General features: G+C 41.2%; 1 protein-coding gene across 6 annotated transcripts in view; it reads right to left on the bottom strand.

Annotated features, from left to right (window-relative positions):
- The window catches only part of LOC147701649 (immunoglobulin superfamily member 1-like), a 932,114-nt gene that overhangs the window by 323,480 nt on the left and 583,647 nt on the right, over positions 1–24,987 (bottom strand). For all 6 annotated transcript variants that reach the window (XM_086930282.1, XM_086930278.1, XM_086930279.1 and 3 more), the window contains one exon: positions 16,830–17,120. In XM_086930282.1, the coding sequence (XP_086786408.1) occupies positions 16,830–17,120 (291 nt within the window). The remainder of the gene's footprint in view (positions 1–16,829; positions 17,121–24,987) is intronic.

The raw sequence follows: 24,987 nt of genomic DNA, 5'->3' as shown, positions 1-24,987 counted from the left end.
TGACACTACAGCTAGTATTTTTCCACATTTATTTAAATTGACAATGCACACATGCGCTTGGTTTGGTATTGGTCAACACTATACATTCATCTGAAAACTTTGCCATTTGCAGAATGTCCCAAATATGCTTAAAAGTGCGATCACTAGCCATTTGTCTCAGAGTCTTGCAGTTTCGGTCATTGGCAGAGTGCCACATCCTCTCCCCCACTGAACACCATACTGCCCCACTGAGAGAAACTCACACTGTCTTCAGCTGCAACCCAATTGTGCCCCGCTTTAAACAGCAGGAAGAAATTCAATTAAAATTATGCACTAGACTTCAGTAATATACTGCCTGAAAAAAAAGTAACAACATACTGGAAAAAAGCAAACACTCATAGGGAATACAACTTAAAGCTTTTACCATCATCATTTTCAGAAATCAATGAGTGTTTTTGCTTGAAAAGCTAACAACATGAAAAAAAAGAAGAGCTTCACTGCAAAATCTGTAAGGTGGCGCTAATGTGTTTTAGTGTAAATGAAACCAATCTTGCTTTATTTAGTTATGTATTTATTGTTTGTATTTTAAAACCTTTTTTTCTCTCCTCCAGAGGCTGCATTTTGGAGTAGAAAAATGTCAGACAAAGACCTTTGCAGCAAAAGTGTTTCTTCTTTTTTTGGATCCATCTCATTGTGGTGTTTAAACCGACTTGCCTCTTGTCTCCTTTCTCAGCCCACACACAGTAAAGCTCTTTGTTTCTCATTTTTTTAAATCCTATCTCGAAAACTTCTCTTAATCCCCCTCATTCCAGGTGGGAGTCTGGTGAGGATATATCTTGTGGCCTACATGACCCTTCACCTGACCTGCCAAAGACAGGCCACGTCGCAACCATAGCCACCCGCCCCAAAACCAGAAGACAGGGACACCTAACACCTTGTGGTAAATAATAAGAAGAACGTTGCAAATAAGATGTTTCTATCACAAGAGCAGGAAATACAGAAGATGCCAAAGCTGCGACCACTGTAGGGACAACGGCAGTGACCAGAGGCGCAACAGCTGCCGCACAGCAGCTGCTTTGGTTATCCATATCGGTTGGCGCAAGGACAAGAGATTTTGTCACTGCCATAGGTATTACTGTTGTAAATATGAACCAACACCAGGGGCTGCGTTTGCGTGAAGGCAGCTCTGTGAAGCAATGGTGTACAAAATCTCCTTTTTGAATCTGCCTCACCAATTCAAAAACACAAAAGACGTTAACGGCTGAAGCAAACAGGAAGAGCCCCTCTGTGTACCCTTACCGAAGTTGAATACTACATTTAGTGGTTAACCTGTCTTTTTATAGCATTCGAAGACTATTTTATGCCAATTTTAGTATTCGGTAGTATTCTTTTTGTAAAGGCTAGTGCATAAAGACTACTGATATGTGAGTGATACTTCTTGAACACTAACAGAATAGTAAGCAAATACTTATTTGCTAATCATATAATCTTCATTTACAATGCAGAACATTTACTAAATACAAACAATTTGAATAATACTGGACTACTATTAACATTCTACTGCATGCTGAATTGTAGCAGATCGTGAACCTATTATGTCCAAAGCATTTTGTTTCCAAACTGTTAAAGCTAAACCGAACGGTATGGCTAGGTTAATGATATACCACAATATTAACAAATAAATAGGTACTCTAGCAGATACTTCCCAATTACACATGCATATGTGGGAGGATCTCACAACTTCCTCAATTAATATATTAGTATGAATTAATGGTCAAAGTATTCCAGCACTTATGACCATTTTTGTTCATATGAGTATTTGGTTTAATTTTCAACAGTCCAAAGATTAAAAGTATATGGGTTTTTATCAGTAACACAATGAACAATCTCCACATACAATGACTGAGACGCATAGAAGCCCACCTTGTCAATGAAAACTCTTTAAACTAAATGGTTAGCTGAAATGTATTTTCTTAAGTATATAAATTTGATAATAGCACACTCATCACCAGCAGGCTGGACTACGGGAACGCTCTCTATGCCGGAATCAAAAAATCTCTACTTCACAAGACTGTCCAGAATGCTGCAGCCAGACTCGTCCTCAGCATCCCACAACATGATCACATCACCCAGCATCACACTGGCTTCCCATCAAAAAAAGAATGACCTTCAAGCTGCTCACACACGCTTACAAAGTCCTCCACAACACCGTAACCCCATACCTCACCTAAAGAATCTCCTTCTATGCCCCCAGGAGAAACCTCCGCTCGCTGACCTAGCCTTTGCCTGAAATACCCCGCATCCTCTGAGCCAGAACGGGTGGCAGGTACTTCTCCTCCGCCGCGGCCAAGACCTGGAATGAACTTCCCCTTAGCATCAGATGAAGCCCCACACCGCAAGCAGGAAGAGCTTCAAGACCTGCTGGCTGTTCAGATGACATAATACCGTGCATGCCGAGTCACCAGACACCGCACCGAAAGTATCACATTTAAGGACACCACCGGCACACCTGAATAGTCTGCATGCGAGTCAATGCAGAACCATACACAGCAGAAAGCTGCCATTTCAATTCAAGGACTCTGTGGTTCCATTTATGGTTTGCATGATGGCGCAAGCGCACAGAGAGTGCTTAGCCCTTGACCCTTGCTTGTACTGGCTACCAATAGTACAACATGCTGTGTCTCTCTCCCTTTACTTCACAGAGCATCTCAAAAGGAGTAATTCTGAAATCTGTAAGTTACGCATTGTGAAACTATTGCATGCCTAAAACATTTCTATGAAGGATGTGAGGTCCCCAATTCCTTGTCACACATTCACCATTGACTTCAATGTTGGCTAAGGGCACACTGGTGGGCAACCCGGAAGACAACCTCAATTTACTCCCTCATCTGATCTGAAGAAAAGAAACAACCCCCAAAAAAACAACTCTGCTGAACTCTGGCATCGAACTACACGTGTGATGCGCTAAGTGTCCGGGTGGGACCCCCAATGATAAAGTATGAAACCAACCAAGTCGGTGAGGGAGGGGTCTTTAAAAAAAAAAAACCTAAAGGCGTTTTTCCACACTGTGTGAGGGACGTCTTTAAGGAACTAGGTAGATTACTCGATGCAGTTTCACCTGCGGCATGTTCATTTTCAAGCAGGAAATACATTTCTGGGATTTCACCTTGATTGGACTTTTGTTCTATTTTTTTCTGCATATGGCCATCTTACATTAATTTATTAAACCAACTTGTTAATTTTTGTAAAGGCTTTGGCCAAAAGCGCCATCATAATTCTAATAAACAAATAAACAAATAAATAAATAAGGAAGTAATACAGTTTCAAACGTCAAGTGTCCTAAATTAAGCCAGATTTGTGAGACATATTCCTTTCCCCATGCCTTCTGTATAGTCAAGTACTCAAAAGGCTTTCATTCATGACAATACTGCCCACTTGTGTAGCTCCTGCACTTTCACTATTTATGTTTCAAGATTCATCACTTTCATCAGCAGTCCACCCATATCTAATGAAACATTTTCTGTAGAAATTGTACATTCACCAAATAATGAGCCTGCTATGCTAGGTGGTTCGGAGATTAAGGACATGCATTCTCTATTGTGAGGTTCCACCCACATGCATCAACTGTTTCCTGTATTATCAAGATTCAGTTATGTCCAAACTGATATTTTTGTGGTGCCCAATTAAAAAAATTGAAATGGCAGTGCCTTTGAACGCCAAATTGAACAGATCAGCACTAGATCACAGCCCAAGCAGAAAAAAAACGTACCACATCTACTGTGTAGAAATGACGATTAGCCAAACTTACCTTCTATATTAATGTTTGAATTTTGCTGTTTGGGAAAACTAATCAGCAGTTCTGCAAATGTGCCTGATTCCTGGAGACACCGATCACAGGGATCACATGAAAAGCAACAATCATTTTTCATGCCAGGCACTCCTAACACTTGCAGTCATTCATGAAAGCATGCTTCTTGTTATGAAAATGGTAGGCGCTCTGATGCTTGGCAGGGTGTCATGTGGCGCTATAAGCATCAACATAACTAGCATTATGCCCACGTGAAAGCATCGCTAATCAGCTGTTGCTAAATTGTCCATATTACCTTTTTTCTAAGTACCAAGCAATTGTGCTGCATTTTCAGTTAGATTTGAACATGAATTTAATGTCTGTTACCTCTTTCATACTAGGACAATCCATGTGCACCTAAAAATTAGGTCTTTTGTGTGCACTCTGTTTAATAAAGGATCAGTGTATTCTATGTACCAGACACCTTTTCAAGGCACTCAATGTATGTGAAAGAGTCCCATCACATCCGTACTTCCATGCTTAATTTGTGCTGGTGGTTGCAGGTGGTGGACACCGGTACTCATATTTTAGGGTTCAAAATGTATTTTGATCAAGAGCAGCATAAAGAAACACAGATAAAGGAGTAAGACTTAGGGAAAGCAAAAGTGACAAAGAAAAAAAAATACAAAAACGAACATGCAAGAGTAAGTTCCCTCTCACCCAGGCCTTTAACATGAACAAGGCTGTCGTTTCTAACTGTCCCCACATAATGAGGTAGGCACACAGCCATTGCTAGCTTTGCAGATGCTCCGTCCATCACCACCCCCTTTTGTACCGCTTTTGGCCGCCATAAGTGTGGCAGGGTATGCTCAGACGTGAGTCCCTTGCTCACTTTGCCACTGGATTCAAGCAAGCCGGGCTGAAGACGGCTGGAATGCCAGAAACCGGTCCTCGGAAGCTTGTTTCCGGTCCAGGGAAGACATGGCTTTGCAGTTCAGGCTGAAGAACGGTGATGGATTAAACCCAGATCTTTTGACTGGTTGTGAGTGTTTGATTGATTCAGATGCTCCGTCCATCACCACCCCCTTTTGTACAGCTTTGCATTCACCAGCATAAAGTATGATGGACCGGAAACAAGCATCCAGGGACTGGTTCCAGGGTAACACCCCTCATCAGCCAGGCTAGCTCCAATCCAGTGACAAAGTGAGTAAGGGACCCATGTCTCGGCATACCTTGCCAACTTAGGGCGAACAAAGCAACCATGAGGAGAGGATGGACAGAGTGCTGAAACTTTTCAGACACTCACCCCCGTCACAGATCTGGGTAGAATCCATCATCGCTCTTTAGCTCACATCACCACCCTAATCTATCAGTGTCCGCTTTGTGAGTGTGGTGAATGAGTCATGTCTGCATGGATAATTTACGAGGGTTAATAACAGGGTAGATGCATTCCTAATAAGTTGCTGCCTGTTTTTAGATTTTCAATGTGAGGGTGTGTCTAATATGTAGCATGAGTTTCTAAGATTACATGGGAGTATCAAACTGGGTGAGTTATCATATTTTCTGAAGGCAAGAAAAGTTGTTTTGATAAGAGGCTAAATAGTTTAGAGTATGTGAATGTGATTTGATGCCTGATGGCATATGTTTGGGCTTCTCATGGCATTTGAGAGTGTATTATAGTGTTTGTGGTTGTATGATTATGTATGTCTGCTGATATGCTTGAGTGTCAGTGTGAATGGGTGTCTGTGGGGTGCAGGTGGTAAATGGAACTGTGAGGACACTGACTGGAGGATATGCTCATGACAGAAATCAATTGACCTGACTGTTCCCACCTTTTAATATAACCACTTTTATATTTATTCTACAGAATTTGTTTGGGCTCTTTGCAAGGAGCGCCACTGGAAAGTCTCAAAAAGTGACCCACGGATCTTTAACAACAAGTGCACTAATGCAAGACAGACATTTTTAGTACATCAAACTTTATAAGCTTTGTTGATTTAGATAGCAATTACAGGTTCAGATGCATGAGATGGACTGGTAATATTTGTCAAGTTTTTTCTAAATCTATTCTGATAATTTGATAGACGATTACTCCATTCAAATGTGATGCAGACACTTGTACTACTGATTTGCTTATAAATTTTGATTTAAATAGCAATATATCTAAAAGTGCAGATGCCAAGAGATGGACTGGTTATATTTGTCACATTTTTTTAAAATCTGTTCTGATAATTTGATAAACTATAACTCCATTCAAACATCTGATATAGACATTTTTACTAATAATGTGGTTTACTATTGTTACATTATAAGTTCAACCAATCTGCAAGTTTCTTCTATCAATAAAATGTCATCTCACAGTCAACCTGCATCTCGGTAAGAACATTTTACAAGTGAATGCCATAAAAACTTGTACAATGTGTTTAGCAAACTGTTTTTCTAAATTATAACATTAATAGAGTCTGGTGGAAAATCAACACAGGAGGAATTAGAACAGTTAAGGTTTTATCTGGCGACTAATTCAATTTTACACAATTGTTCCTTCTGGGTAATCTGAAAACAAACGCATGTTCCAGGTACACATCATAAACTTTTTGCTGAATGTATGACTAATGAGTTTGTAACAGTCAGATTATAATCATTGAGTCTTAAAACATGTTACAAATAACATGTAGTCTGAATGGCCCATAAGGCATCATTAAGAGAAGCCCTGTGCAAGCAATCAAATCAATCGCATTACTATAAATTAATCAGAGCGAATGTGACTAGTGTTCAATTAACATTCACTTTAAATTCTACTAGTCTTACTTGAGTCTTCACAATCATTGCCGTTAGTATTCATATATTGCTCACAAAGAATACCACTAATCTTCAAATAGTGGTTTGTTAGTATTCAGATATTGCTCACAAAGAATACCACTAGTCTTCAAATAGTGGTCTGTTAGTATTCATATATTGCTCACAAAGAATACCACTAGTCTTCAAATAGTGGTCCGTTATTATTCAGATATTGCTCACAAAGAATACCACTAGTCTTCAAATAGTGGTCACAATCAATGAGACTAGCCTTCATTTTGCTCTTGAAATAGCACAAGAGCTGCAGATAAACACTAACAGAATACTACTAACCTTCAAATACTATTATTCTCTAATACTTCTAGTCTTCTTTTAGCAATCAATTGAAGTGTTCATCATGTATTTGAAGGGTAGTTGAGTAGAACTAGTATTCCCTCATTAGCATATTTCGGCTTGTGGGCATAGTCGTCATGCATACTAAATGAATACTACGTTTTAATGGTAAATGAATACCACTGTAAACACTGAAATCACACTAAATGAAGAGCTTCCATTTTGGTGAGGGTATACTTCTTTGCCATCACAAGACATGGCTTACTGCTAATGTGATCTCTAGTAAGACAAAAAAAACTGGTATTCTGTGTTGGACATGCTAGTTTAAAACATAAACCTGCTGGGGAGACACCCCCAGACCCTGAAATAATGCTGACATTGTCCAGAGGGATCCAGTACAAACATTTTGCTGGATTCACAAAGATGCTGGCGCTTCAAATGTTATCTTCAAGGCGCAGCACCCTCTGCTGACCTCTGGTGTGACCTGCAGGCCAGTGTGGCTCCCCCCCTCCTACAGACATGAAAAGAGTGATCCTGGACTGAGTAAAAATAACCTATTATTTACAGTGCCTAGAAGAACACTGCTGTATTAAGCACTATGCAAAGTGCAAACACGCACAATCCACGTGGCACACTCTGCAAGAACAAACGCAGGTGCAGCCGAGAGAAACAATCCTTTTGTGTTCATGTAGAGGAGTAAATGCGGCCTCAAAGCAGGCCCAGCTGGGGTGCCCACAGATAGCCGAGCGGCCTTCAGTGCAATCCGCAGAGTGAAGAGGCAGGGGCTAAGGTGTGAAAGAACAACAAAGCCACATTAACAAGTAAACGGTCTTTCAAAGACCTGTGAAGTACTCTGGTGCGGCTGTGTGTGTGCCCCAGAGCTGTGTCAGCCTGGGCTGACACCTCGAAGGAGGGGGACACAGCAGATGGTTGGGGGTGTGAATCCATTGAGGCAAATGACAAAATGTACTAGTATTTTCCCGTTTTTATATATAAATACAGATAAAAGAAAACTTGTTTTCGGTCTGTATTTATATGTAAAAATCAGTTTAAACGGAAAACCGGGAGCCCTAATATTAATGCGACCGCCACCGTGGTGGTCGCATTGAACATGTTCTGTATTGCCACGGGTGCTGCGCTCTGCAGAACCTGCCGCAATACAAAACAGAGACCCCACACATATCCCTGCACTACATGACAGGCACCATAGGTGCCCCCCAACACCTACAAACAGGGGCCAGGGGGAAAGAGGGACCCGATTTGGGAAGCGAATGTCGATTTCCGCCAGCCTTTTTCATGGCAGGTGACCCGACATGAAAAAGCTGGCGGAAAGGGACATTGTAATCCCTACAGCAGTGCCTTGTAGGCACTGCCAGAATTGTAGGGACTAAAAGCCCCTCCATCGCACTGGCAGGCTCAAGGAGGAGCCCATCGGATGTGTGGCGATTGGTCTTTACGACTGCCACACGTCCGCCCTTCATCATAATATGGCAGGTGGTAAACTTAGTTACGATGGCGGGAAGACTGCCACCGACAGTCTGTCAGTGGCGGTCTCCCTGCCATTACAATCAGACCCTATTTGCAGTTTGTGAGCAGGAGTTGGCTTACACTTTTAGGTAGGTGTGTGTCCCTCATATTTTCTTCTTTAGACTGCCATTAACCCATCCTTATCCCTACTAAACCACTCCCCTTTAGTCATAGAAATTCTCAGTTCTCCAGCCACGGAAACCTGTCCCTCCCACATTTACTATTAAAACAGAGGTGAGCGAGGACTACGCATACGGGAGGAGATCTACCACAGAAAAATAAGGGACAGATGGAGATATAGGCCTCCACATACAGTTTGTGAATAGCATTTTGTAGTAATTCTGTAGTACTATTTTAGCACTACAAAACATACTACATATTGCAGTTTGTGAATAGGCTCCAATTGCTCTTGTGTTGCAGAATGCCTCAACAACAAAAACCTTACCTTCAACATTAGTTTCTACACCTATGGTTTCAGCATGCTAATTTCTTGAGAGGCTTATGGCTTCTTTATTATCGTCAACATCTTGTGAAACCCTGCACTCTTCCAAGGAAGTTTAATGCATGTAATCTCATTCACTACAGAAAGATCATCATAGTTTTCATCTGCGCATTGAATTTTTGGGTGCTGCAGGTTTGTAAATGTTCTTATGTCTTCACAACAATGTGAATTTAGGTCTGTAAGATAGTTTCTAGTTGTTCTCTGAGTGTTTGCAGCGTTGACCCCTCCAAAAGCCTATGCTGCTCATCCTTGCTCCTCTTTAGACTTGCTTCTACAGCCTTCATCTCCGTCTCTAACTGACTAACCTCAGCTCTATAACTCCTATTCCTAAAGCATATAATGCTCCTTATTTTACCCCTATGTAAGCCATAAGCATATTCCAGACTACTGTGACAGAAGCAGAGCCTATATTATAGGTCAATAACTCATCTACCTCATATTGCAAGTGGTTCATTGCATCTGTGTCAGAGAGTATGGTGCGATCTAACATCCATTTTTTTCCTAAGGACCTACTTTTTAGGTCCATACTCAATGTGACCATAGAGTGATCCGAGAGGTGGGCAGTCAAATAGGTAATATCTTGAATGTATTCCCTCAGGTGTAGACTAACCAGAAAATAAGTTGTATTGTGATAGGAGGAATCTAGCGTACTGTCCTGACCTTTCTCTCCATAAAGCACACAGTGGGCTTTGCTTCATCATTGCCCTTAACTACGTAAGTGATTTAGGGGTGGCTAGTGCTCTGCTATGTTTAGATTTGTCTAGTTTTAAATCAATTATTACATTGAAATCACCTGTATCTAATATAAGAACCTTCCCGCTTCTTAATTAGTATTGCTACTCTTCTTATATTTGCACTCTGCTCTGTGTATATAACTTGCTGAACCCATGGTTGTCCATTGAAGATCTCCATATACTTTCTCTTCACCAGGTGTGTCTCTTCGTGTGACAAGGGAAGCACATCCATAGGTGCGAACGGTATTAAAGGAGGTGGGGACATTATACATTTATCGTACAGCTACATCGGTGGCGGGCTCTGTCAGCGCAATAGCGACCTGCTAGTGCTGCTGCCGCCATGTTCTCCCTTAACGAGACATGTTTTTCCACTGGCAAACCTTGAATACGGGGAAGGTGCTAGGAAGTTACTTGCTTGGAAGGGAAAAGAGGATAAAAGTAGGAATTTGATAAAAAAAATAGAGGGCATAGAGAAAGAGGCCAAATTTACAAACAAACTAGAAATTGAGGCTGCTTTTAATGAAACTCTATGCAGAAGAGCGGGTAGTGTCGGAGGATGAGGTTAACCATTGGATGGGATCAAATATATTCAAACCTTCAGACTCGAACATGCCAATTCTTCTTAACTAGGAAGTCACTCAGGACGAGGTCAGGAAAGTTATGAAGACAAGTGAAAGCGGGAAAGCTGTGAGCCCGGACAAGTTACCATTAGAGTTATATAGAATCCTGGGAGAGGCTCTCATCCCATTCATGACACTGTTGCTCATTGACATTTGGGTGCAGGCCTACAGCTGCCCAAATCCTGGAGTGAGGCAACAATCACACTGATTTTCAAACCAGGAAGAAAAAAAATGCTAGGGCGATATCTCTGCTTAACGAAGACTACAAAAAGTTTGCAAAGATTTTGGTGCACATATTTAGTAAAGTCATAGATGGGATGATACATAGCGACCAGAAGGATTTCCCCAAGGGTAGATATCTACATGAACCAACATTTAGCCTGATAGGTGCGATAGACCTAACCTCTACTCTTTCAATTCTTCTGGCAGTAGTGAACCTAGACGCTGCCAAAGACTTTGACAGAGTAAACTGCTCATTCTTAGCGACCAACTTGAAGAGGTACAATCTGGGCAATCATTTTTGTAAGGTTATTCGGTTAAAATAGCAGAACCCATTGGGTAAAATACTTGTAAAAGGTAATCTGAAAGAACTGTTTAAAGGAAATACAAACCTGGGTAAGAATATAGAGGTACCTGTGGGTGGGACTCTATAATAAAGAAGGGACGAAATCTGACAGCCCTTTTTTACCTTTATACGCAGCCCACTTGTGTCCGACAAAAGTAAATTGATGACACCACATCCTAGCGATAAAAATATACCACGCTAGTTATGTCTTCCCTCTGAGTAATACTAAGGTGTGGGAACTTAGTAATACAGGGGACGTAGGGAATAGATCCGGATTACAAAATGGCGGGGCTATCAAATATTAGGAGACTAGCCAAAATGTTAATGAATCAATGTGCAATTGTTAGATTAAATATTGGACCTAATGAAATGTATTGTGATATGTTTTTTATAGATATGATTTAAATGTCCTGAAGAAGGTGCAAGATTATTTGAGGCAACCAAACGCCGTTTGTTCCTTATGTCTAAATAAATATGATGTACATGTAGACTTGTGTAGCAATGCTTAACAGCATTTTTTAAAACATTGGAGTTTTTTTATATAGCTGACTAACAGCAAAAAACAAATGTGCACCAGATTGTTTTTATGAAATAACGTGTTATTATTTTTAAATTATTTGAATAAGTGAATGAAACTTTTCATTTTTGTGTATGCAATGTTTTCATGTAATTTTTTGGTCTGATACATATTAAGTTGTAAATTTGTTAACCTACGCAATATTTAAATCCCTCCCACTGATGCAAACGGCCCCCAGGGGAATCTAGCATCACTAATCATTTGCCAAACTCAGGAGAAGGAGTTTTTTGTTTTCATAAGATTGTTGACCCACTCCTTTTCCTGTCAAAAGGGTAGCTCCCTCTTTATCTTTTGATAAAATATCCAGAGGCACTACACAAGGCTGCCCCTTATCACCCATCATGTTTAATCTATATATAGAGCCCTTAGAACAAAAAGTAGAGCCGCAGCTGATATTCCATGTTTTGGTTATGAGGGGTTGGATATGAAGTTATTGTGGCAAAAACAGAGGTAATGGTTTTGGTATCTTGAAGAGGATAGCCCGTTAGTTAAAAAGAAGAGGAGCTATCTGGGATTCAATTTTGTACAAGATATTGATAAAATCACAGGGGTTAACCTTGACACCATTGTAAGGAAATGTACTTGAATAATGAAGGGCTGGGCACACCGCCCTTTAACAATCTTTGGGAAGGTGAACCTGGTAAAAACTATAATTTTGCCAAAAAATCAGCTATTTGTTTCATACAGTTCTCTTGCACTTTGAAAAACCTCAGATTGATAGAGTCCAGCAGGCCATTAACGCATTCATTTGGGCATTTAAGGGCATAAGAATCTCATGGAAAAAACTACGGCGAAAAAGGGAGACGCAGGACTTATCCCTCCCTCCAATAATATGAATGGGTCTGTAAGTGGACACACTCTGGAATGCTACTAAACTCGCCAGACTGTTCTGATTTTGTGTGCCCTGTTTAATGTTATTCTGAAGGGAGCTGAAGTAGGTATAGACCATTTTTTTTTTAAGTATGGAGATTCGAAGTACTTCAAGAAGGTTAAACTGAAAGTAAAGCAAGTCATGGCAAAAATGTGGTCAAGAATTAGACAGAGTACAAGCTTAGGCTATTATTCGAACTTGGTTCCTATTTGGGACTCTCCAGGGATACTGGAATGTCTAAAAGACAAGGTAGATACCTCTATAATAGTGACAGGTGTTTGCTGTTGGGGAGAACTAGCTCAGAATGGAGAACTCTTACCCTGGGTTGAGATGAACCAAAAGATGGGGGGAAACTGGCGAAATTTAAATACATTCAACTAAAAAGTTGGGAGCAAAGTCGCAGATCCCCTTTGGGAAGCAGAAATTATCTGGAGTCTCAGCTGGTGGTAAAATCCCCTGGAAGCAAGGAAGCACTTCATCAGGCCGCCGATGAATTGTTCACTCTGGCTGAGGATCTGTGGGAGGAGTACTTGCCTAGGGAGCAGTTGTAACACATTCGGCAAGTTCAATGCACACACTATACTCAACTGTTAAGCCTGCTTGGTTGAGAAGAAACCACCATTTTTCACTTCATAGGGCCTACATAACTCCTTGAAAGCTGTCTAAGATGGCAAGGGAAGGTTCGGCCAAATGAATGAAATGTGAATTAGAAAAGGCATCAGACGGCCATATGTTTCAACAGTGTGCGGTCATTCTGCAATTCTCTGAAAAATTGGGTAAGACCATCTCAAGCAAACTGGGGTCCAGGTCAAGATAAGCCTCACATTGATTGTTTTTGGAGTGGAGGAGGCTATTACAGGCCCTGCTACACATCTTCTGTTTTGTTCAATTATACTTGCGAGAAGGGAGATTTGCGTTAAGTGGATAGCAGACATCCCCCCTCAGTACATAGAGTGGCTGGACGCTTTGCACTATGTGTCTAAAATGGATTTAATGGAGAACACTGCAAACAAAAAGAAGACGTTTTAGAGTTTCTATTGAGAAAGTTGAGGGACGAGTGAGGTGTATAATCTATGGTATGTCTGCTTGCCCAATGATTACACCTACGAAAATCTCTCTAAGCTGCAATAGACTTCCCTCTTCATTTCCTTTATATGCATCTATCGGTTATCCGGACAAAGCTGAGAGAGACTTACCCTTCCGGGGCAGTGTGCTTCTGTCCTATTGTGTGCCTGATGGTGGGCCACACCCGACCTTACACCTACGAACTCGGTGTACGGGCAATCGAAATGTACACTGTAGTTGAAGGTGAATGAGGACAAAAAACCCAAAAAACAATGTGAATTTAGTAGAGACAACCGGAAGTTGCAGCTGTTTGCCTATATACCCATCATATATTTAAGTCAACGGCTTCATCATCATTCTGGGTATTACACAATCTTCATATGTTTTTCATTCGGGTATTCCCTTTTGCATTATGGAGAGTCATTTGTTCAAGTTTATATTTTACAGTTGAAAGTGCACTGTTGCCCTTTCACAGGACGTATTCTGGAAGCAAAATCCAGTAAATTTATCAGTATGCTGTTTGTAAATGGGCTTCTATGTTCACAAACTTTACCCTGTACAGCAGTTTGCTGTATTTCAGCTGGCTTTGAGCTGTATTAATACTACATAGATTACATACAAACTACTTGGCATACAGCAAAGTTTGCTCTTTAACCCCTCCCCTGCTGATGACGGATCCGCTCCGTCATCAGCTAGGGTTGGGCTGTGCTGATGACGGAGCGGTTCCGTCATTGCCCGGCCGCCGCGCGTGCGCGGAAGTTGTATTGAGCAGGGCGGGTCATGACGGAACCGCTCTGTCACCAGCACAGCTCAACCGCGGCTGGTGACGGAGCGGTTCTGTTACCAGCATGCGGCCGCTGCGCGGCCGCCCTGCCCCGTTAGCGCTGCGGCGGAATAGCCGCCGCAGTGAAAAGGTTAATACGCATGCTTGTTTACAAATCCTGTGTTGTTAGAGAACGTGCAAATGTGTTTACTTGAAATGCAAATGCTAACCTGACGATTAGTTATAAAAAAGTTAATGTATGTATGTATTGGCATTTATATAGCGCACTACTTACCTGTAGGGTCCCAAGGCGCTTCGACCGCTGCGAAACCCTTCCTGGCTTCCCTGAGAGATGGTCCCTTAATGGGTATCTCCAGGGTGAGACCAGGCATCCCCGGCGGTCTGGTGGGGCCGTTAGTGAAGATGAGGCAAGCTAATGCCCAGAGTTGCCGAGTGTGATCGCTGATCAGAGTGGGCACCGAGGCGAGAGAATTATCGAGTCCGCTGACCCTGGTCCAGAAACCTGCTGCGCCGGGAATCGAACCCTGGTCCCGGGCCGTCCTCTGCATATCAACAACATGCCTACGTCACCCGACCAATGAATTCTTCAGCCAAACTCACATGCAAACAAAAGAAAAATATAAAGACTATAGAACATAAAGGCTATAGAAACAGCTTCCTGTTGCCCAACAGATCTTAGGCACTGTAGTTTTTTATAGAAACTCTACTACTCAGCTTGCTAAATGCACATTTGCTCACTCAGCAACCAACAAATGTAAAGAGTATATCTGGATGTCACCTTTCGCACAACCATCTTAGTCTGACACATTGAACATTGGCATCCATATGCCTGATCGGTAACATGATAAGCAGCAGATATGTTGACGATTTTGTTTTGGTTGCTTAACTTTGTATTTCTTTTCTTTTATTGTTTTGTGACGTATCGATGTATAGATTAAGAATGTGCAAAATTTGTGAAATTTGCTTTTGCATAAGTATGCAAAATGTCTGGAAAATCACAAAAATATGCATAAATACAACAAAAGCAAATCGAGGTTTACTACTTTGGATACAAGAATGCATTTTACGTTAAAAATATACCTAAAAAAAATCAAGTGCTGCAAGCAATAGCCGCTCGCATTCTCACACTGTTTACATTTTGCCCCAAGGACTCACAGTTAAATTTAGCTCCAAATGTTGTGTAATTGTGCAACTGTGGGTGCTCGAATAATTTCAGTAATTTTGCATAACAAGAATAATGTGAAACTATCTGAGATCAGAACTGCCTAGCGAAAATTTAGCATGTTCACTTAAAAAGACTTTAAATGGGATGGAATGATAAATAGAAATTATAAATAGAAATTATAGTTCTTTACTCAGAAGATGAAATATTGTCTTTTATGAAAGACCCTAGATATGACCTTAAAAAAATTGGGCCAGATGTATATCTTGATGGACGGAAATACTCTGTCCACCATATTACAATCCCATTTTTTTTTTAAATGGGGATTGTAATATGGGGGACAGAACATTCATCACATCTGTGATGGACTATTTACTGCACTGAGATCTAAATCAGCCCCTTCATTTGAAAGGACACGATGATTATGATGCAAAGCCTAATGAGCTTGAAAATAGCCCATACGATGAGGATCACATACCATACACCTGCTGTCAATGCACTGCTCACGATCTCACATGAGATGTTACAAACAATGTCTCATGAATGTCCATTAAAACATTGCAGAAAAAATGTAAATCACTTTTGTTCTACGGTTGATAGTTCATATATTTTCCTGTTGTATTAGAGTAAGTCTACCAATGTTCACAAACTAAAATATTTTTAAAACATTATTTACTCACCTTTCCAACACTGTTATGTATGGAACATTTATCGAACCTATCAAATTGTATCCTTGTAGTCAGTTGCATATTTGCTGAATTTTTTTTTCTTTGTAGAACAACCCTAGATTTCTAAAATGAACAGAGAACTGCACATTAGATCAGTTTCAGTGGGTTAAGCGACTTTTATCCATCCTTAACTAAGCAACATTATGCCCTAGCCTTAGTTAGCCTTTTACGTCGTTACTTGGGAGAGGAGTTGGCTAACGACTAGGACGGCCGACCTTGAATCTGGCGAACTGGGTTTGAGTCTCTGCAATGACGCTGAACATCCTGTGATCCTGGGCAAATCACTTAATCTCCCTGTGCCCAACATAAATGAGTGTCCTCATGTAACGTAACTGGTGCTATGTAAAGCGCTGTGATCTCTGATTCGGGTCAAGTTCGTGCTATATAAAACTCTGCAAAGAGTAGGGAAGTGAATAAGTGCAATGAAATTCTAGTGGCTGATATAAGGTTGGTAGGGAGTTGCATGTGAAGTGACATCAATTAAAGGGGAGCTCTCAGTCACTATGGGGTGTTTTAGTTTCCACGCTTCTATATTGGAATGTTGATATTTAGCATGAGGTAGTTGCAGGCAGGTCTCTTTGAAGATTTGTGACTCGTTTATGATGGGCTAGAAATAAATTATTCTTAAAATGTACCAAGTGTGCGAGTGGTTCTTATTGGAGATGGGAACTTCACAGACCTTGCTTAAGCCTCTTTTTGTGACAACACAAAAATCAAGGGCTTACTAATGTAATGGCATTTTCTTTTTTCCAACTGTTTGTTTTTTCCATCTTTAAATATAAAATGCTACACAGCTCACCTTTTACAATCTGTATGGGGTCACTGAGCGGTGATTCCACAAATTCTCCAGACTCTTGGATCTGATAGGAGCACCTGTACCCTGTGCCAGCTCTGGCATTCACGCCGCTGACGGGAATAGTCACGCTCTGGCTCCCAGGCGAGGGAGTGCGATCAGTTAGAGGTGATTGCTTTCCATCTTTATACAGGAACATTCTTTTCACTGTCTTGTCTTGGGGTGCTGAGCAGGTAATTGCATAGTCTCCTTCTACGTTCCGCACCGGCTCATAGGAGATAAACGGCTTGAGGAGATCTGAAATAACCGATGATAAAAATGTTGTTAAACGGCATTGTGAGACATCAGAGTGTACATTTCCTAGCATTTTCATATGCTCTGAATACCTAGGTTGCTGAATATATTTTTGTTTCTAACTTCTGCCTCTTTCTTTCATCCCTCTACACGTCTGTTTTCACCTCCAATGCATTGTTTTCCTATGTGGCTTTTAGTCATTCTTTCTCCCATTTCCCAATGAGTGCCAGTGCCCACCACCCGCACAAACCAGAACACATTGTGTAAATGTCTTAATACAATTAAATATCTCTTCTTTAGCACTGAACAGGCTACATGTAGCCACTGGAGGCAGCCCTCAAATGCAGGCCAACTCTCTATTTTTATACCTTATTGTTATTTGGCAAAAATAGAACACACAATATTCAGAGAGACTATTATTTGTGCTGGGACCAGCAACTAACAGACTTGTGTAAATGAAAATATTACTCAGGATACTCTTCCTTACCCAAAACCTCGTTCTTCCCCATCTCAGTCCAAACGTAATATGGAGGTGGACCCGGTCTCTAGACTATACAACTTATCGAATCTTTTTTCAATATTTACATGGAAGAACCCTTTTTATTGGCCACAGATCCCCCTTCTTTTCAAAAGTATGCTTTAACATCAATTTGCATTGAGAAATAAATGAATTATTTGCTTCTGCCCAAGATGCTGACACTCACCTCCTAAACTTACTCTGAAAAGAGCCAGGGACTTTGTGCTGCAGCTTAGGTTTTTGCTATGGATTGAAGAACCCATGTACCAATATTTATTATAGATGGCTTATTATCCCTCTTTGTTGATTCAAAAGCAACAAAAAGAGAATTAGTTGTTCTTATATCCTTTGTTGTAGCTAGATACACTTGTAATGCTTTCTTAATATCCAAACCTAGAAGGACTGAATCCTCACCCCCAGACTGTAAACCAGTAGAATTATTTCTTAATGTTTATGAAATTGTGACTACATTTTGGAATTAAACTTTGGATCCAGCTTTAGTTTCACACCATCTGGAAAACAACAGATATAAGGATATGAAGCTAATAGGGCTCCCTCCTCCCCTTGACTTCTTGCTGACATTATTACCACCAACAAGACCATCTTAACTGTCAGCCAATATGAGAAACCAATTTTAAAGCTTAGATAGGGGTTACTGAATACCACTTAACACTGTCGGTAAACCCCATGGAGGCACCATTGAATATTTAATATTTTTGTTTATTGTGAACAGTTTATTCATCCTCTTAACAATGCAAGATTTGTTGGAGGCTTCCAGAAATTAACAACTTTTAGTCACTGCCAATGTTGATGGTTATTACCATGTTAAAAGGGTCATAAGCTGTTGCAATACAGTTGTTCTATAAACACTATTTTTAAAAGTACACCAGTAGTTTGCATGTGCAAATAAATGAGACAATTTCCTGGATTGCTGTATATATAAGGCCACGAGTCTTGAACAATGTAAGGCCTGCAATGCCCTCCACTCAGTCAGTTTTCAGACCGGCAGTTTTAGAGCCTAAAGAGCACTTCGGGAGAAGGGGAAAATGATCAGTGGAGGGCATAGTGAAAATGGATTATCTACTGTACTACTGACTGAGACAGGAGTGGAAACCACAACTTTCATGGTCAAAATTGGGCTGCTAAGCTATACTCCTCCAGAACCACTGAGCTAAAACAGGAGGATAGGTACATAGAAACCCCTTCAGACATTTGACCCCTGACTGTCTCTGGACTCTGTACACTAATTCCAAAGCAGAGCATTGCTGAAGAAGGTAAAAGGCTCCAACTAAAGCTGGCCAAAGAGCAGAAAACAATGAAAAGTGAAGAAAACAGCAAGAAAAACAAACCTGCACGAGTGAGATTAAATGGCCAGGGGAATAATCAGACTGACGTGGAATCAAAACCATATGCAGCTAAATTTTGTCAACTCTGATGTTTGGGAGAGCCAGTGGTTGGTTTCTGTAGAAAATGTTGGGCGTGTCACTTATTCATTCACAAATTAAGCACTGCGTAGCAATCTGAGCAGTGCACTGAATAGTTAAAACGCTGTTTCAGAATTACCTGAAATAACAGTTTTGTTGTTTTTTATTTGTGCTTTCTTCACAGAATAAACGTGGAATAATGTTGTAGTTTAAAAAACGGTGACAGGAGGTAGGGCTGGCAATGTTGATGCCTGTACCCAATTGCTTTTTTTTGTAAAACCTTTTATTTGGGACTGGTTTAAACACATTAGACATCATGCAGACGTGTGCCAGAGGCTTTGTGCTGGCACAAACTTAACAATGTATATGAGACCATAGCGTTATTACAAACAATTTACATTGGGTCCACTTATGAACGGCCATCCCGGATCAGCACCCCGCCTTGGCTGTGGGGGATCACATATTCCTCCCCTGTATTCATTCCGTTTCCCCCAAATATGTGTCCGTTTGGTGGCACACCCCCTGGATTCGTATACAGTCTTCTCCGATGCCATGCACCAATCCATGTCCTCCCCCCCCCCCTCACCCAGTGTTGGTGGTTCCTGTGCCCGCCAAAATCTTGCAATATTCCTCTTAGCAATCATCACCCCAAGTGTCACCCAGATTCTATCTTTAGTATTTTAGTCTGTAGGGCCCCAAATATTCAAAAGACATAGTTTTATATTGCAGTCAATTTTGTTGCCCATTACTCGCTCCATACACCAGTTCAATATTGACCAGTATCTCTGGATGACCATACACTCCCAGAGTATGTGTATGAAAGTGCCCTCCTGCCCGCATCCTCTTGTGCATCTGACCTCTGCGCTATATCCCATCTTTACCAGCATTGGTCCAGCGAGGTATATTCTATGAAGTACCTTCAGCTGTACAAGTCTAAGCCTAGAGGAGATGGCAGTCTCTCTAGGAGAAGCCAAGGCCTCAAGCCATTCTTCATCCTCCAAACCCGCAACGTTGTATTCCCACTTGGTTCTAAGCCAAAGCAGAGGGTCCATCATTTTATTGATACTTTTTTTATATATTAACAATATGGCTTTTTCCAGGAGAGACCAATCTAAGACCCTATCTTCTAGTGGGGAGGAGTCTGGTGGCGTCTCTCCCTTTGCTATCACTGAGAGCAACGCATGCCGGAACTTTAGATACCTAAAAAAAAGTATTAGCAAGTTCATAGTCCACTTGCAAATGGACTAAGGGATTACTCCTCCTGCCTTCCAGCGATCCCCAACTCTAGAGATGCCTATTAAGTCCCAGCGGTCAAATCCACGGGTGTGTTATAGATTGCCAAGTAGATTGGTGTCCCAGAGTGGGGGGGAGCAGTGTGATCTTACCTCCAGTAAGTTGTGCCAGCCAATATTATTTCTTGATGTCTGGGAAATCAAGTCCCATGTCGTACCACCATCGTGTAAGCTTCTGCATAGCAATTCTGGGTGGTTACCGTCCCACAGGAGCTCTCTAGAGGCACCATCTATGGCCCTAAAGTATTCTGCGCCCACTGGATGCTGCATGTTCTGTAAGACATACAAAAACCGTTGAAGGGACATCATTTTGAATAAGGATTCCCACCCCAGGCGGGACAATGGGAGCGACTTCAAGTGCAGGACATCACTCTTGAGTTGCTGCAGCGGGGGCAGGAGGCTGCATTCTTTGAAATGAGCCGGGTCATTAGAGACACCTATTCCCAAGTATTTGGCATGTACCCAATTTTAATATATATGTGGTGCATTGCCCGGTTTTCTTCTCATGGGGTTTCAATTGATTTTTACAAAAGGAGCCTTTAATCACTTGGCCTTTCCTTGGCTTTCTCTATTAAGACCAAATGGAAGCGAATTATGACCTCCATGGGACATTTCATAAACTTTATCCACATTTGCCATTGTCGATTTTCACCATTACAGGAAATTACAGACCAATTTTTTAGACTCAATATTTTCTTTTGAGTAGTCAGAACAGCACAATTGCTGGAATTGCCTTTCTTGTACGAGGATTCTGATGACAGAATAGTATTAAGTCGAGCACCAGGTTTTGTTCCAAAGGTGAACTCAGCCTTTCATAATGAGCAAGAAGTAGTTAATCAAGTTATTTGTCCCAATGATTCTAATGATAAGAATCAAAACCGAACTTATCCTTTTAGGTTAAAGTGATCAAGATTTCAAGATTTAAATGTTATGTTATGTTATGTTAATTGAATTTTTGAGCGCACAGCTGCCCCAGCAAAGGGGCGTCCCCGCGCTATATCTGAAAAGGTAACATAACTAACAACACAGACAAAATAGGGGGTAGTTAATAAGACAGAGGGAAAAAATAAGTTTTAACAGCTTTCCTGAAGGCAAAGAGGTCTTCTAAAGAGCGAATGTGGACAGGAAGTGCGTTCCACAATTTGGAGGCCAGCACCGTAAACGATCGGCCGCCTAGTCTGCATTTTTGGAAACGAGGAACAAGTGCCAGATTTTGGCCGGCAGAACGAAGGCTGCGCGAAGGGGTGTACGAAGTCAGGAGGTGCTGGAGGATGGCGGGAGTGTCGTTTTTCAGAATTTTAAACGCAAAACAAAGGGTCTTAAACTCTATGTGTCTAATTACTGGTAGCCATTGCAATTTAAAGATTGTACTGCGGGCTGAGCAGAAACGCGGCAAGCCCACCAGGGCCCTGGCTGCCGCATTCTGCACCCGTTGGAGTCGCAGGACTTCCGCCTGGTTGGCGCCCAAAAACAGTGAGCTCGCGTAATCGAGCCTCGATAATACGCTAGCTTGAATCACCATCTGGCGAGTGGGGGCATCAAAACATTTGAGGATAGGCCTCAAACCACGCAAAAAGCCGAAGCACATGGATGCCACCTTCTTAGTATGGAACGAGAAGGTTAGTTTGGAATCCAACCAGACGCCAAGATTTTTAAGTTCGGAAACAGGTTTTGGGGGAGGCCCCAGCTCTTTAGGCCACCAGCTAGCACCCCACAGATCAGGATGTTTCCCCAGTACCATCACCTCGGTTTTGAGGGCGTTGAGCTGTAAACAGTTGGCCGTAAGCCAACTAGCAACAGCCCTCAAACCATCCGCAAAATTCACAGAACAATTGAACATAGACAATAGGGCTAGTTCATCAAGGTAAATTTAAACTTTTAGATGTACTCACATATAAATCTGCTTCTGTACTGAGTGTAAGTCTACACTTTTTTGCTGTTTACCATTTCAAAGAGGTGATGTGCATCTAAGTGTAAACCTACATTTCTCCCACCACTAGTAAATCCTTCTACAACAGGATTTGTCATTTTTTTCTGCTTAAGTACAAAGGTAGTGGAGATCCTGGGCTTAATTCATGCTAGACTAATGAGAGGAATGGCTGCATTATTGGCTGATTGAGCTGACATTTCTGCCACTGAGGTATCTACAGTATCCGCTTAGGCCTCATCTTCAACATTTGTGACAAGGAAATGATTTAGCTGCTTGCACGGGTGTCTTGTCAGGTGTTTCTCAGCCTTAGGCCTGTTATATTCAGTGTATTCTATGGAGTTTTGCAGTTATAAATACAAATTTAGGAATTAGGCATACCACTTGGCTAGTGTCTCAAGAAGTCAGGAATGGGAAGAAGAAGAGGAGGAGGACATAATGATTAGATTACTTGCGAATCTCCCTTCCTCATCCTAGTACTTAGCTACTGCCCACGTGTCTGTCTCTCCATCAGTTATTTTTTGAACTTGGAACCCTCACATGGTTAGGGATGATGATGGGAACAGAGTAAGGTTAGTTTAATGTTCGGAAATGAAGAAAGAAATGGTTTGGAAGCGATGCTGAACTGAGAATGTGGTGCCTCTCAACTCTTACATACATTACTGGGATGAGGAAGGGAGAACTCGAGAAATAAATATTCCTGGTGGTAAGTAGGCTAGGGTGAAATATTTATAACACAGGCATAATTGGTGCAATCTAGGAAATTTTGCATAATTAAACTTGAAATCACAGAGATTACACCATTATGCCATATTTTGTAATTTCAGGGAGACATTTGTATGTGTTTGAACTTGAGCGGCATGTCTAGTTAATTTTTAACCCAATGGTTCAGGTAATTTTTAGGTATGAAACTACACAACCGAACGTGAGAAGCAATGATTTAAATGTGAGCCGCAGGCAGTTCCTTAAATGTGCACACTCATCAAATATTTCAGGTAGAGTTTTTACCCAAGCGCACCATTAGGGTAATTTCTGAGTGCAAACTACAAATTAAATTGAGAGCAGCAGTGTCTTGAATGCAAACAACCAGAAAGCAACTCAAAATTACATTTTCAAGTTAAATATTTATCAGAACAAACCATTAGGGTAATTTATTCAGTTGGAGATGCATTTTGCCTAAGAACACATCATTTTGTGGTAATTTCATATAATTACACTACGGCTAAGCATTACTTTCTTACAATGTCTCACATTTATCAAGGGCCCTTGTCCTAATTTATATGTGGGTCAGTCGAACACCTGGGCCCCTCCCCAGTAGTCTGACTCCGAAATTAACTTTTGTGATTTTAATACTTTTTTAAATAAGGAAATGTGCAAGCCTTTGATATTTTTTTAATTTTGTGCAGCCACTGGTTGTTCCATTGACTTACTGGATGAATTGTAGGCTGATGTGACATTTTTAATACATTGACATCTACTGTTTAGGTCGAGCCTGGGCAGCGCATGCTCTGCAAAGCATGCTGTATTAGAGTATGGACTTGAACCTCCGCCCATCTCCGCCCACATTTTTCATTGGCTTGTGTTATTGTCTTTTGTAAATGCTGGTTTCTGATTTGTTAATGAGCTTCTTAGCCGCTCCTTAGTATAATCTTTTCTCCATTTGTAGCCTCCCACGAGGACTGACCCTTTTACAAGTGTCCTAACTCAGGAGCTTTCATTAGCAGTTCCTAGAACTATTTACTTTATTAAAAGTTACACATCACTCCATGGACACCAGCAACTTGCATTTCTCCAAGTAACAACTTATTAATCGTGGCTGCTTCCCAAAATAGTTTGCACTTGCATTTCTCCGAGATCACTGTTTATTAAATTATTATTAATAGAAAGCGATTTGCTAATATTTACTACCCAGTTCCCCAGCTCCAAAGTCTGCAGCTTTTAAACCACCTCCTTGCTTAAAGACAATATGCATTTTAGGGGGTTTATCCTCACTGAGTCTCCATCCCACCATGCACCCACCTTTACCCCTTCCTCCCTTTTGCTTCCCTAAGCCTCCCCGTGAGCAATGGGAAGTGAGTTCCCTTCATTACACAGACGTGTACAACTAGCTCTTTCACTTTAAAATTAAAAAGCCTCAGATCTTGAGTCTCTCTTCAAGAGCCCCTCCCTGCCAGTGCTCACAACATCCACACGCCGTGCACTAGACGAGGTAAATTTATGTTGCTTTCTGCCCAGCGCGTGTTTTTGGAATGGTTGCTTTTATTCTGTTTTAACTAGGACTCATGTGCACACTTTTTTGGTTAATATACAGCATGAATTAGTTAGATAACCTAAATAAAACATACGTTAGGTATCACATTTAATTAATAAAATAATTGTGTATCATGCAGGTAAAAAAAAAATCATAAAATAACAATATGGCTATTTTGTTTTGCCTTTAAAGAACTGTGAAAATTAGGAAGCTCGAAAATGACGGCCACTTCTCCTCTTTGACACGCCAGTGTACGTTGCTCTGTTTCTGTCCCCATTTGATGACATAAGACTGTTGTGCAGTACTCTCTTAATTTTACCAAACACTGTCCCCGGTGAAAGAACTACAACCAGAGAGAGAGAAAAACCGTGGTGGGGAGGGTGGAGCGTGCGTTGGAGATAGCTCGGAGCCCTCAGCAGAAGATGAAGACTGGCTAATGCTGGAGAACTTCTCTAGTGA

This window comes from Lissotriton vulgaris, chromosome 7, assembly GCF_964263255.1.
Source record: "Lissotriton vulgaris chromosome 7, aLisVul1.2, whole genome shotgun sequence".
NCBI lineage: Eukaryota > Metazoa > Chordata > Amphibia > Caudata > Salamandridae > Lissotriton > Lissotriton vulgaris.
This window is presented reverse-complemented; position numbering and strand designations above follow the sequence as displayed.